The sequence below is a fragment of the Amblyomma mixtum genome, chromosome 10 (genome assembly GCF_055824585.1).
Source record: "Amblyomma mixtum isolate Tamu chromosome 10, ASM5582458v1, whole genome shotgun sequence".
NCBI lineage: Eukaryota > Metazoa > Arthropoda > Arachnida > Ixodida > Ixodidae > Amblyomma > Amblyomma mixtum.
In genome coordinates, this window is record NC_143021.1 from 164563816 (window position 1) to 164579049 (window position 15234).

At 47.0% G+C, this 15234-nt stretch overlaps 1 protein-coding gene across 1 annotated transcript; it reads right to left on the minus strand.

Annotated features, from left to right (window-relative positions):
- Positions 1–8416: 8416 nt before the first annotated feature.
- Positions 8417–13168, minus strand: LOC149327610 (uncharacterized). Its single transcript, XM_089564928.1, has 4 exons — positions 12358–13168; positions 10822–11929; positions 9311–9924; positions 8417–8487 (listed from the first exon to the last, which is right to left on the minus strand). The coding sequence occupies exons 1-4, from the start codon at positions 13166–13168 to the stop codon at positions 8417–8419; spliced, it is 2604 nt and encodes an 867-aa protein (XP_089421054.1).
- Between the last annotated feature and the right edge of the window lie 2066 nt (positions 13169–15234).

The window sequence follows — 15234 nt, forward strand, 5'->3', positions numbered from 1 at the left end:
CATTGGTTATAATCATGAAACAATCAAGTTTATTCTTCGTACATATTAAAGGCTCAATTACCCTTAAATTTCACTGCAACTTCGGGATTTAGGGCAAATGGAGCTAGGGCACCTGTGTGCATTTTGCAGTTGTTTGTACCATTTCAGCTCCGAGCCAAAGTATGAAAAAGCGAATGCCAAAATAGAGGCGAAAAACTTCAGAGCAATTTGTTTTTATCTCACCGTTCTGCTATTCAAGGCTCGACTACACTGGCTCGGCTATAAGTACGAACGCAGCTGTATCATATGGAGCTTCGTACCTTAAATACACAATTTATAAAAGTACAAGTGAAATACAAGTGAAAGAGGAGGAAGCTCAATCCTAACGCATACAGCTGAATCGCAGTCTACGTAGTTAAACTGCTCGAGCGCTGTTACTTCAATTACACCGTAACATGCGGCGAGAATGTAAAGCCCGGGCCGAAGATCTATTGGTGGGCACATCTTCCATTCTCGGCGAGAGTTGAATGGCAGTACGGCGGCAGTACGGCGCCGATATCGTGCACCCCGCGATCGGATCAGCTGTGCATATTTGCATGGCATACTGACCATGACCGTGTGACCATTGACACTACACGCGCATTCATGCCCGTGTGCCGCCAGCAAACAACCTTTCAGCGCTGCGTGCTGCCGCGATAGGCACTACGTCTTCGCGTCTCTGTACTAGCTGTGTTGACGTGGCCAGTTGTGCGCAAAGGCTTTGAAATAATGAACAGGTTCGAAGAAAATTAACTTACCCCCAAGATGCGAGATGTCACCCGGGTAGTGGTCTCCCACCAGCTGCTCCGCCATGGAGGAAATGAGCCCCACCGTCAGCATAGCGTTTCCAGTGAAGGCGCGCAAAGGACGACGCGCTATCCGTCGAGCCCGCTGACGCACGCTATAAACACAGGTTTACTCAGCACCTTACCACGTTTTCGTACATCGCACCAGCGAATTTCACTGCTGTCGGCACATCACATATCGGAAGAGTGACAAATGCTCATGCCAGCGATGGTTCATGCCCTCGGCACCACAAAGGACCACGAAAAACGTAGTAACGCTGACCGCCATGCTGTCCCTCCCCAGACGCTGCGTTCGTTGGCTAGCGCTTCGGCCAGTTCCGGCTTCCTTCGGCCCGTTTAGAAAGGTATCGCCTCCAGGCAATCCTCCAGGTCGTCTCTTTCGGGCTCTATGCTTTTGGGCAGTGCGATAGCAAAGGACTAAAACCAAATGAAACTTTCGTTACAAAAATAATTAAGTTCTTGTGCACATATTAGCATTAAAAACTTGAGAAATTTGTGACGCATGGACGCATTAATATGCGTGTCGGTACATTCGTGCGTGCGTGCGTGCGTGAGTGGGCATGGTCTAGCGCATCAAATCCAAAGCCTATCCGACATGCCAACGTTGCGACATGCTGCATGGTTTCTGAGATCACCGCCGTGAGCTTCGCTTGTTTTCTCGTGCTGCTGCTGGGGGGTCTTGCGCGCCGCTGTTACTGTGCTGGAATCGCAAAAGAAGAAGGATTACCGGTGTGTGCTGCCGGTGGGCGCGCTCGCATCCAAGAGTAGTAGCAGCTCCCAATTAAGCGATCCGTCGGGGCATATGTCCTATAGATGTCTGGTCGACAACGATAATGAGGTCAGAAGTGCGGTGCCGTCGTTTGATGAGTCGAACCTTTCGGCCCATTGCACTGTTAACTTCGTTGCAAAAATGCCTGGCTCATAAGCAGCGACAGTGGCCATTGTTTCTGTGGTGTGTTTCGATTACAAGACGGCGCCCTTCTACAGTGTGGCTTCCTTGGAAACTTAGTCGGCGGTGTGCCTGCAACGCCTGTCGCTGTCAGCTCAAACTGACCGCCAGCGAGCCCTGCCTTCTTTTGCGATGTGAACGGTGACGGGACACTTACTGCCTGTGGCCGGAGCTTATAGCAAAAGCGAAGAGTGTTTTGTGTGAAGGTTTGACGAAGTGCGTGTGTCCGTCTGGACCCTTAGCAAGTCATACGAGATGCGACATGCAAAAGTGGTCCACCAGTCGCTTCAGCAGAAAGGAGTGCGGATGTTTTTTACGTTACTTCAATCGAGAACTGCCCATGCAAATATTGCAACTCGTCTCTTGCCTAAACAGCATAGTAAAGAAGCTAAAGCAACAAAACTGCTGTTTCCATGCTGTATATTGATTCCGCACTCGTGCTAGAGGTGGGAAATATGTAGCAGTTATTGGCGGAGTTACAGCCTATGAAGCACGTGCAGCTTCATGTAATTGCAGGTTAGGATATGCGCCTTACTTGGTATTGACTTTGTAACCAGACATAGCCATCTGTCAACTAAAAGAAATTTTCTTGCTATAGGATTCTGCAGCATTATGTATGCTTCTGGACACTGAATACCGGGTGCGTCACCTCTCTTGAAAGCACTCAGATTTGTGTACTTATCAGTACGTTTGAGATGAGAAAATTTTATCAGCTTCTTTTCTTTATTTTATAATTAGCTACACAGCATGTCGCAAAAAAAAATGTTTTAAGGAAAAGTATTTCAGTTTAGAGTAGAACAGTTCAACAAAGTTGTTTTGGGCATTCCGGTAACTTCAAGATGGTATCTGATGGTTGCATACAGACGCGCAAGTCAAACCTCAAAGGGCATCAAACTTAACAGTACCGCTGAGCTTATCCTTTCGTGCTTTTTATGTGTGTGTAGATCACCTGGGGAAGTTCAGTATTGGATGTTGGATTTCATAGTTCTGCTACAACTTTTATCTTCCTTTCTACACATGAAACATGACTGAACTCGATTACATTCCCCAAGCAAATACCTGACGCCTTACAAGCGTTCCTTACTGTGCACAGTTGTCCCAGTGCATTATATCCACTCATGTGCAGCACACTGTTGTGTTGCTCTTGGTCTCCAAATGTGACTCTCAGCAATATGATGGAATCATAGTCCATCCAGATGGTCTTTGTGGTAGTGCAAATTTCAAAACAGATTGAAGAAGAATGAAGAGTGTGATACTTCGTCATGCATCATGCAATGCTGGTGCTAATCAGGCAACATGTGTGGTATATCTACTTAGCACATTTGAGATTCATTGGATTTGTTCTGGAGCCATACTGGGAATTAATTGATCGATCTGGGATTTGTCACTGAAATTGAGAGAGGGCACTAATTTCTGAACTTTTGACACCAACTGTGAATTCAAAGCTGTCTTTTCGTGTAGGCTTACATGGCCTTTTTACGTGTATGTAAATTTATGCTAATGACTTTGGAAATTGCTTTGGAAATGGTTTTGGAAATTGCCTCGTAACATTCCTGTTACAGCTCACAATTCGCTTTCTGCACGTCATATTTGATTGAACCTGATTATATCCCCAAGCTTGTTTGTTGCACCTAACAAACACTGTTGCCCTTTCAGAGTTATTCCATTGATTGACTCCCTTCGAGTGCAAGCAACAAATGGTTGTGTTGCTTCTGATTTCGAAATATGGCTGTCTGCATGACGGGCAACGACATAAGTGCTCTGGATGGCTTTCATCATGCATCTATAAGATATCTGTAACTTTCAGAATTGGTTAAAGGAAGAACTGAAGGATGCTGTAAGAGTCATTAGCAGCTTGCTTTTTACATTATTTTACAATGAACAAACGCCTTCTTGGCAAAGCACTGGCTCTGAAAAAAGAAAAAAACTGGGAGTTTGTGTGGGTAGACAATGGCCGTATCAAGGCAAGGGAGACCAAGGATAGCGACGTCTACCGTATCTCTGGAGTTGATGATCTTTCAGTCTTCACGTAAAAGGAGCACCACATATCAATAATCATCATGCACTTCTCACTAGACCACTTTAAAAGCCTCCTCCTTAATTCAGCTGATACCCATAAGTCTATTATTCATTTTAATTCTCGCAGTTTACCAAGGCATTACGATGACTTAGTAAACTTTTTAACGCTCGTTGATCACGCCTTTTCAATCATTTGTCTTTCTGAGACATGGCTGTCATCCGACGATGATAGGCTGTTTGCTCTTCCTGGCTATCACAATGAATACTATCACAGGTCAGCTGATCGACACGGAGGATCTGCTATCTTTATTTCTAACGCTATATCATACAAACGCCGTCACGACATCGCGTTTCAAACAGCAAAGTGCGAATCAGTATGGTTAGAATTTGACAAAGCAATTTTTGCTTCACACAGAAACACTGTCATTGGTAGTATCTATCGCTCACCATCCGCGTCTTACGAGCACTTTTGCCACGAACTAGAAGTCATCCTCCAAATTCTAAATCGTGAAAAAAAGAACATTGTAATCGTAGGTGACATTAATATTGACATAACTGACATTTCTGACAGCTCTTGTTCTGTATACACAAACTGCTTTCTCGGCCATGGTTTGGAGTCATTACTGGCGTCACCAACGCGCATTGCTCATCGAGGCTCTAGCACCCTCATTGATCATATATTATCTAATGTCATTACGCCTCAAATCGCAGGAGTCATCAACTTTGATATCACGGACCATTATCCCACTTTCCTGTTAATTGAATGCCCTAATAACACGCCCCCCAGAAAACGCTATAAGCAAACATTTGATAGAAACCGGTTTGTTGCGATAGTGGCTGAGACTAACTGGGATAGCATACTACAAGAAACATGCGCCAATAAAGCGTTCAGTATATTTTCTGCGAAGCTCAAAGAAATAATTAGCTCATGCACATCGGTAACTCCCATCACTCATTGGTATTCAGTTCCCCGGAATCCATGGATAACCAAAAGCCTTTTAAGCTGTATAAATAAAAAAAATAACCTTCTCAAAAAGGTTAGAAAGCAGCCATTTAACGTGCGCCTAAAACAGCGCTATCAAAAATACTCAGATACTCTCTCCGCAGCACTTAAACGCTCCAAACAAGATTACTACCAAAATGAAATACTTAGAAATGGAAATGACACTCGTAAGAATTGGGTAACAATTAAGGAATTTCTGAATATAGCTGAAAACAAAACGAGCATAACGAAAGTCTCTGACGGTGAGTGTACTTTAACTGATCAAACTGACATTGCTAATGCATTTAATTCCTTCTTCTCGCGCCGCGGTTCCCCGCCTCCAAGTAGTTACTGTGGCCCTCGTCGATGCCCTCACTCTTTTTACTTGCGCCCTACTTCACCAGACGAAGTCTTCCAAATAATTTCTAGCCTAAAAAATACCGCTCCTGGGATCGATGAAATTCCTTCTTTCAAAGTAAAGCTGGTGGGTCGGGAGCTGTCTAATGTTCTTAGTCACATTATTAATTTAGTATTTAGGACTGGTGTTTTTCCAACTGAACTTAAAAAAGGTAAGGTGACGCCGATATTCAAGAAAGGCGACAAAGAATGCCTAAGTAACTACCGTCCAATAACTATATTGCCTTTCTTTAGTAAAATAATAGAAAAGTTAATTGTTAATCGCATAATGAACTACCTCATTAAATTCCAGCTGTTAGCAGATCAGCAATTTGGATTCCGGCCTAATTACTCCACAGAACTAGCTTTAATCGAATTCACAGACAGTATTAAGCAATATATTGATAATGGGTTGTTTGCCGGTGCTGTTTTCTTAGATTTCACCAAAGCATTTGACACAATTAACCACACTATACTGTACACTAAATTAGAATCTCTAGGCATCTGTGGGCCTGCTTTAGCTCTTTTACGCAGTTATCTCACTAACCGTATACAAGTTGTCCAGCTACAAGAAACATTGTCTTCCCCTTTAACTATTAATTTAGGAGTGCCACAAGGTTCCATTTTAGGTCCGCTTCTTTTTCTCATTTTCATCAATGACTTACCTTTGTCCTTAATTAACACAAGATGTATACTTTACGCGGATGATACGACATTATTCACTCAGGATAGCAATTTCACAAGCCTAATAAACAAATTAAACATGGACTTACAGAATATTGTTTTATGGTGTGAAAATAACTTACTACAACTTAATCCTACAAAAACCACTTTCATGATATTCCGCTCTCATCAAAAGCATGTCATCCCGAGCCCAGCCATTTATCTGGGACATCATATTATCACTGCCTCCGAATCCGTTACATTTCTCGGCATCACGCTTGACTGTCATCTAAAATTTCATCTACACACCAAATCTATCAGTAAAAAAATTTCATTTGGAATAAGGGTGTTAATAAAAACTAGACTTTTCTTTCAACGCCATGTTCTCTTATCCCTGTACTATGCTTTCATTAACAGTCACCTTAATTATTGCCTATCATCATGGGGTAATACCTATTCATGCCATATGTCATGTATTTCTCATCTTCAAAATCAGCGCTTCGAATTTTATCTTTCAGCCCATACACAGCCACTGCTTCACCTCTTTACTCTGACCTAAACATTCTGCCATTGAAATGCCTCCTTAATCTTAGGTGAGGTCTTCTAATCTACCGCGCTCGCAATAATAACAATCAACTTCTCTGTTTTTCCGTATCTTTCCTTTCTAATAGCAATAACACTAGATTCTCTGAACAAAATAATATGCTTCTACCAAAAGTGAACACAAATTATGGAAAACAAACTGCTTTTTTCTCCGCCATCAAAACCTGGAATTCATTACCACTAGCAATCAAATCCGCACGTTCGCAGCCCGCTTTCTACACTTTACTAAAAAAACATCTCCTGTCAACCCATTCAGCTTCATGCCATGCTTAAGGTTGCCTTCATCTTATTTTATGTTCCCCACTCTGACAGCAAACGGTCATATTGTTAATCTTCTGGAACCTCTTTTTTTTTTTCTCCGCCTGTGTATTATATCTGCATTTATTCAATGCCCATTGTTATCTGATGTCTTTTTGTGTTCTTTCTATTGCTCTTATGTTTTGCTATTTTATGCCTTTTTTTGTTAAATTATGCCCGCTAACTATTGTATAACTTATTCATTGCCGCAAATTACACTAATAGGTTTTAACTTGATTCTATACTTTTATAGCTCCTCTGCCAAACTTATGCACTTTCCTCATGTATTCCTGATGGGAGGTCCCCCAGACAGTTTTCACTTTGGGACCTCCTACTGTTCTAACTTTTTTATGAAACTTACAACTCATTTGTATTTCGTTTTAATAAACCTTCAAACCTTCAATGTTGACAAGTTCTTGCTCAGTGTGCATGTTGTCATGTACAGGTCCCTGCAGTATCGAAGGGAACCATTTTGCACTTAAAGATAATTTTTTGGTTATTTGTTTGCTGAAGTTGAAAATGATTAATGGGTACTTACGCCAAGACGAAAATTATAAAAAAGCAAAACGTGAGCTTATTGCTCATTATTGAGAAGTAATCATTAACTGAATTCTCGAACTTTGTTTGCTTTCACCCTAAATGGGCCTTTACAGCCTCGACAAGTTGCTACTAAGCAAGCAAACGCACAAATGGCCACACGCAGCCTCACTGAGCTTGCTCAGTATGCACATAAGCACGCACAGCTTCGGCAAGCCCCCTCTCAGCACGCAGATGTCCACGTACAGAGAGTTCTCCACGAGAGTCCACGATTTCTTACACGCAAAGAGTGAGCGTGAACGTCTATCAGCTCACAGTACGCGCATATGTACACACAGGACGCACAGAATGCGTACAGGTAACGCACAATTTCTGCGCATTCGTGTGCAAAATGAACGTGATCGTACAAAAATCACTGTTCTCGTGCAAACTGACGCAGAGTTTTTTCAGTAGAGAAGAGCTTGCTTCTCAGCATCGGTCGTTGATCGTTCTGCATGTTGCGAAGAACCGACCGACAACAGGGAACACCCAACACGAGCAAGTGCCCTCTGTCACCCGTCAACACACCAGACTTAAAGGTCACAGAACTCCGCTAGCAATAGTTCTGTCCCCTTTTCGCTCCCTCTTCAGCAAGAGACACATGTCGGATACCAGAACTCTTAAAATAATAAACTCAAACAAAGTGTCAAACGCAAACAACACAAGGAATGAAATGATTCTAAACGGGGTCCCTCGAGATCATTTGGGCAGGAAAACAATCGGCTGAGGCCGCAAATGAGGACATCAATTTTGCCCCGATTTACGAGCGAACTTAACAAGCGTTCGCGAAGTGACAAAATGTAAATAGCGAGGCGTTCGAAGGTAGCCTTGGTCAGAGCGCACGGCTGAGTGCGTCTGCGTTCGCGTTTAACTTGCCTTTCTTATAACGAACGACAAGATTGTGCTGCTGGAGTATCATACTCCACCTCAGCAACCGGCCGCTCTTAGATGACATATTATTTAACCAAGTTAGTGGGCAGTGGTCGGTTTCTACTACGAACTTGGAACCGGCGACGTAGCAGGCGAGCTTCTGAGCTGCCCACACCAGGCAGGCGCATTCTTTTTCAGAAGTGCTGTACGCCTCTTCAGTGCAAGTCAACTTACGGCTTAGGTACAAAACTGGCCTTTCATTGCCCTCATCATCCTCTTGGCATAGCACAGCTCCCATGCCCCGATCACTGGCATCATATTGAATTATGAAGCCTTTTGAAAAATCAGGCGCCATTAGAACTGGCTCCTGGCTCAAGGCTTGTTTCAGCATTTGAAACGCGTTCTCTTTTTTTTGGTCCCATGTCACCTGCACGGGTTCCGACTTTCGAAGCGCGTCTGTGAGAGGACTGGCAAGCGTCGAGTAGTCTTTTACATAATGATGGTAATATCCAGATAAGCCTAAAAAGGCCCTTATCTCGGTCTTAGTGGTTGGCCGGGGGTAGTTTACGACAGCGGCTACTTTGACTTCTGACGGTCTACGCCGGCCGCGCCCCACCACATGCCCTAGGTAAGTCACTTCGGCGCAACCTAGCTGGCATCTAGCAGGTTTGACTGTGAGGCCGGCATCTTTTAGCCTGCTCAGCACGACCCGTACGAGATTTACATGTTCTTCCCATGTGTTAGAAAAGATGGCGACATCGTCCAGGTACGAGAGCGCGTACTCGGACAGACCATGGAGCACGTGGTCCATTAGATTCGAGAAGCAATATGGCGCGTTTTTGAGTCCGAAACTCAACATGACTGGCCGGAACGTTCCGAATGGGGAAACGAACGAGGCGTAGCGGCTGGCGCGCTCTGTAAGGGGGACTTGCCAATAGCCTCGCACGAGGTCTAGCGTGGATATGTACGAGTAGTTCGACTTTGACACTGTCTCCACCCTTTCCTCAAGGTTTGGTATTGGGTAGGTCTGATCCCGGGTTATCGCGTTTAGTCGCCGGTAATCAATGCACGGTCTGGGATCTTTTCCCGGTACATGCACTAGTATCAAGGGCGATGTGTAATCGCTCTCACCCGGTACTATAACTCCCAGGTCGCACATTCGCTTGATCTCACGTGCCATGATTTCTTTCTGCACGGGAGAACAGCGATACGGCTTACTACGGATCGGTTCTTCACACGTTAGCTCGATATCGTGCTCAATTAGCGTCGTCTTTCCGGGACGATTCGAAAACACTTTTTCGAACTCAGAAACAATCATTCTCAAATCTTCCTTCTGGGCTTGGCTTAGACGTCGTTCTAAGTTAACCTGTTCTAACAATGCAGCCGAACCGCATTCCTTCATGTCCGCAGAGGTCAATATTTCTGCACCTTCCTCGTCCGAACCATTCAAAATCACATTCACGACAGCGTGACGCTGAATGTACGGTTTCATCAGGTTACTATGATAGATTTTGTTGGGCCTTCTACCTAGTTTAACTTCGTAGTTGGTATCAGAAAGTTTCGATACCACGTTCTCTGGCCCCTCCCACTGGACCTCAAGCTCATTTTTCTTAGACGGTCGCAGTATCATTACTTGGCTGCCCACTTCGAAAGTACGCTTCTTTGCTGAGTTGTCGTAGTACTCTTTTGACAATTGTTGCTCTGCCTTCATGTGGCTCTCGACAAGATCTTTCGTTTTTCCGATCCTTTGAAGCAGGTTAAGGACGTACGTGACCACGTTTGGGTCTTCCTCCTCGCCCTCCCACGACTCTCGCAGCATTCGCAGCGGTCTTCTTAAGCTCCGGCCGTACACAAGCTCCGCAGGGCTGAAGCCTGTGCTCTCGTGGGGAGCGGATCGTAAAGCGAACATAGCTGCAGGCACGCAGGCTTCCCAATCGCGTTTTCGCTCAAAGCAAAGAGCTTGCAATATTCTTTTGAGCACCGAGTGCATACGCTCTACTGGGTTCGACTGCGGGTGATGGATCGAGCTGTGTACGACCTTGATACCGCACCTTTCGAAAAAAGTAGAGGTTAGGCAGCTGGTAAAGACACTGCCATTGTCACACTGAATTTCCGAAGGAAATCCAACACGAGCGAATATTGAGAGAAGGACGTCCACGACCTGAGGAGAATTGAGCTCCTTGAGAGGTATCGCTTCAGGAAACTTTGTCGCGACACACAGAGCAGTCAGAATATACCGACAAGCGTTCTGGGACTCGGGCAGTGGCCCTACAATGTCAATTACCAACCGGCGGAAGGGTTCGGTTATGATTGGCACCAGTTTCATGGGCGCCTTCCACTTGTCGGTAGACTTGCCTACTCTCTGGCAAGTGTCGCAAGAGCGCACAAAGCCTTCAATGTCCTTCCAGCAATGAGGCCAGTAATACTCTTGGGCGAGCCTAGCTTTGGTCTTTTTCACGCCGAGGTGCCCTGCCCACGCGTTTTCGTGCGCCAGGTTCAATAGCTGACGGCGATACTTTTGTGGGATCAAAAGCTGTTCGTACTTGCGACCACGGGCGTCAGCGTAATTTCGGTACCACAAGCCGGATTTCTGATGAAATGAAACATTCTTTTCCTTTGTTCCTCCTTTAGCTTTATCCAGCAAAGCTATTATCGAGCTATCTTCCTGCTGTTCCCGAACGAGCGTCGCTGTGTCAACCTGAGTTAGCTCGTGCCAACTGTCGGAAACTGGGCTCAATGTGGAATTCGCCTCGCTCAGTAGCGTCGCCGTTACCTTCTCGTTGCCACTATCGTTGAAATTGTTTTCAGTTTCGTTAGCAGCGAGTTCTCCGCTTCCCGGAGAGTCCTCGATCTGAGGTTCCACCGACACCGTATCTAGGCTACAATGCTCATCTGCTTCCCTAAGCGGTGTTTCCCTCCCCGGTGCAAGAGATCGCGTAAGGGCCATGCATGCCACGCCGGCAAAGAACGATTTGCCTTTATCCCTCAGAAGCTGCTCTGAGCTGTTCGAAAAGAGGAAAGGAAAATGCTCAGGGAGGGCGGCAGACACGGCCGCCTCGGTGTTGAGCTGACCAAAAAGACCCTCAATGATCACTGTAGCGGTCGGTAAGCAAGCACATTGCTCCTCGGCTACTTGCCTTATCCACGCGCATTCTCCTGTAAAATCATTCGGAGAAACTAAGGACGGGTAGACAACGTCCATAGTTGCCGCCGAGTCACGAAGGGCTTTGCATCTCTTACCGTTCACGCTTATCTCCTGCATATATGGTTCCAACAACCGCATATTCTTGTCTGTCTCCCGAATCGTTGCGAAAGCAACCTTTTGTCTACAGTTTGCCGCGATATGCCCTTCCTTTTTGCAGTGGTAGCATGTCAAAGGCCTCCGTGACTCAAACGCACGTGCGGCATCAGCGCGCTGCTTAGGAGCATCGTCAGATTTCCTTAACTCCTTTTGTTCTTCGCCTACAGCCTCCTTTAAAGCGGACGCATCTTTTCGAAAATCGCGACGCGCGAACGGTTTCCTTCCATCAGGCTTCCTTAGAGAAGCATCCTTTGTTTCCGCCTTTTCGATGCGTAATGCCCTGCTGCGCAAGTTTCGGCGAGTGTAGTATTCCTCAGCCAGCTCTGCTGCCTTGTTGAGCTTAACCTCAGTAAGCCTATCCTGCAGCCAGAGCCTTACATCGTCCTGGATGCAGCGGTAGAATTGCTCCAGCGCAATGCACTCTACCACCTTATCACGATCGTCATAAACTTCCTCGCATTGTGGGTTTTTTGCGCAAAAGACACGACACAAAGGAACGAGGTAGACAGGACAAGCGCTTACTAACAACTCAGGTGTTTATTGACATAACATTGCTTAAATACAGCAGCTGCTCTTATCAAACACGAAAAGGGAAGAAGAGACTTAGCATACATATATCATATCAGCACAGATCCCACCATCGCACGAGTGAATGCATGTTTCGAGCTCTAATTCTGCGCAAGATAACTGATTTCTTTTTTTGAGAGCAAAATTGAAGGATTGCTGACACACGAGTTACCCGATTTTCCTATCTCATTGGCCTCAATTATCTCTCTTCCAAGTTGTGTCTTGCACCGGCGCAGTACTGAAGTTGTGTCGTGTCTTTTGCGCAAAAAACCCACAATGCTTAGGCACCAACTAGCCTGCAAAAACATACTCGCAACTTCCTCGCCCTTGAGCCATTCAACTAGGTCGGCTTTCAGCTTAAACGCGAAGTCGATGTGCGACTCACTGCCGTTTTTCGCGTACCGGAACCTTTGCCGGAATGCCTCAGGTGACAGCTTATATTTCCTCAACAGGGCCTCTTTGACCTCATCGTAACTCTCGAACGCCTCCTTCGACAAACACGTTATCACGTCAGATGCTTCCCCGGGAAGCAGAGCTAGCAAATTCTGTGCCCACAGTTCTCGCTCAATGACATTCCTCTCACAGACATGCTCAAATTTCACGAGATACTTTGCCATGTCCTCGCGTATTACGAACGGCGGCAGTTGGTCTCGGATTCTTTGGCCGTTAGCCTGCACTGTCATTGAAGCTACACTAGGCGCCGGCGAGCTTCGCAGCAACTCCAACTCTTTTAATTTTCTAATCTCTCGGCGTTCCTGTCGCTCTGCCTCTTGGAGGCGTTCTCGTCGCTCTGCCTCTTGGAGGCGTTCTTGTCCCTCTCGCTCTTCCCGCTCAAGGCGTTCCTGTCGCTCTCGCTCTGCGTCTTCTCGCTCACGTTGCTTCTGTTTTTCTGCCTCCTCGAGCTCACAGCGTCTTTTGGCCTCCTCGCGCTCACGGCGTTCTTTGGCCTCCTCGTTCTCACGGCGTTCTTTGATCTCATCCAAGGCCTCATTGGCTTCTTCAGCCGTTACGCCCTCCTTCCGCATGATCTCGAGAATCGCCTGCTTTCGTTTCGCACGGCCTACGGTAAGGCCTAGCTCTTCACAAATTTCGATGAGTTCCTTCACTTTAAGGTTCTCCATCGCGCACAATAGTCTCTTCCAGCTTGCCCTTTAAGAATTCCCTTGCGGTTCACTACTATAGCGCTACTAGCATTACACGCGCAAGTAATTCTTTCCGAAACGCCTCGTTTACTCCCTCTGCACCAGCTTTCGTTTCAAAGCGCTCCGACTTGGCTCGAAACAGCAAAGCTCTCTACAGTGCTACCCACACAGCCCTACTCTAGACTACAATCACGTGTGCTAGAGCAGTCTGGCGAATTGAGGGGAAAACATCAGGCACTCACCGCGCCGAGGTAGCTGACGCCGGTCGATCCCGCAGCTGCCATCCACTGTTGGGACTGGGGCATCCCAACGCTGTCACCACTGTTGGGATTTGGGGCATCCTACCGCTGCCACTACTGTTGGGACTGGGTGTCCGAGCCAGGAAACGGTCGAGGCGACGGTGAGTCAAATGACTTATGTACAGTATGTACAAGGGCTTTTACATGATACAAGGGTCAAGAGCTCCACGGGCAGGCACACAGAAGAAGGGCGGCCCCGGCGGCGAGCGTAGCTCCGGCGTGATGGCTCTTCTGCTGCCCGTCTGCTGCTCGGGTTCAGCGCGGCTCCGTTTTTACAGCCGCTGGTAACGGTTACGGCAGCCAGCCGTTCAAATCCTCCAATCACTGGCCACCGTTCAAATTAGACCAATGGTCGAGAGCCGGCGAGCGTCGGAGGAGTTCGCACCGACGGAGAGGAGGAGAGGAGGAAGGGTCCGAGTCGGCGCCGCGGCGGCGGGATGAGTCACGCTGCATGTCGCGACTTGTCCGAGAAAGTCTGGGCCTGCTTCCCGCCGCCGGCGGGCGCGCAGCGCTGGTTTAGACAGGCCCGCCAGCGAAATGTGGGCGCCGGCACTACAGCGCGTAAGCGCTGCGCTGGTGCGCCTGCGATGTGTCCATGGAGATGGGCCTTTATCGCGAGCAAAGATGCACGTATCCCGCCCCTCGTCCCTACCTGGACAGGGCGCAAGCCACGACATTCGGACGCCTAAAAAAAGGTAATTCTTAACACCTACCGATTATGTCTAATCACTAACGGTGAATATGACCCTGCATGTCCGCAATGTGGTGACGGGACGCACGCTACCCAAGACCATATTTTAAGGGAAAGTGCTAGCAAACCCCCTTCGACGACACTTTTGCTAGCTCCCTTAGCAGTGGAATGGGCAGGCTTTTGGCCACGTCAAGGAACACAACCCCACCAGCCCTTATCACGCGAGGTCAAGAGGGCGCCCCCGACTGGACGCCAACCTGTACTGGCTCCAGCATCAACTAATCCCTTCCCTTTTGTGGCAGTAAAGTTGTAACCCCCCCTCCACGTCTGCGCTTCATTTGTGCTGCGAATTTTTTTTATACTAATTTAGGTGATGAAGGAGGAGGAGGATATAGAAGAGGAAAGGCAGGGAGGTTAACCGAAATAATAATCGGTTTGCTACCCTACACGGGGGGAAGGGGGTGAGGGGATAAAAAAAAGAGAAAGGAGAGTAACAGAAAATTGAAGTCACTATAAAACGTCACTGTTCGTTAAAGTCACAGCCTATCGTGCAGGCCAGAAGTTCTCAAGAAGCGGAGCAGTGCCTTGCAGGCCTTCTCCGCCGACGACCGCCGCGGCCAGTGGCCGAGAATCTTCATTTCCGTGAAAGGGCGTGTATCTAGACGCTCCAGCGCACGGCTGAGAGACTGCCTTTCGGTAATAGGAAGACTGGCAAGATGGTGAGAGGGAACCCGGGAAATGTGCCGGAAATGTGCCCTCAGTGCGTCAACTGTTAAGTAGGTAGGGATTGGATGCTCCTGGGCGATAAGTACAGATGCGGCCGTAGAGGCACATTTTGGCAATCCTAGGCAAGTCCGGAGAGCTTGAGCTTGAGCGCTCTGCAGACTTCGTATGTTTGTTTTTCGAATATTTCCAAGTACAGGGAGGCTGTAGCGAAGAAATCCCATGAATATGGCGTTGTGGAGCTGCATCATCGACCGCACCGACGCTCCCCACGACTTTCCCTCAAGAAAGGCGAGAACGTGAGAAATCGCTGTCAGTCTCTTTTTCATGTA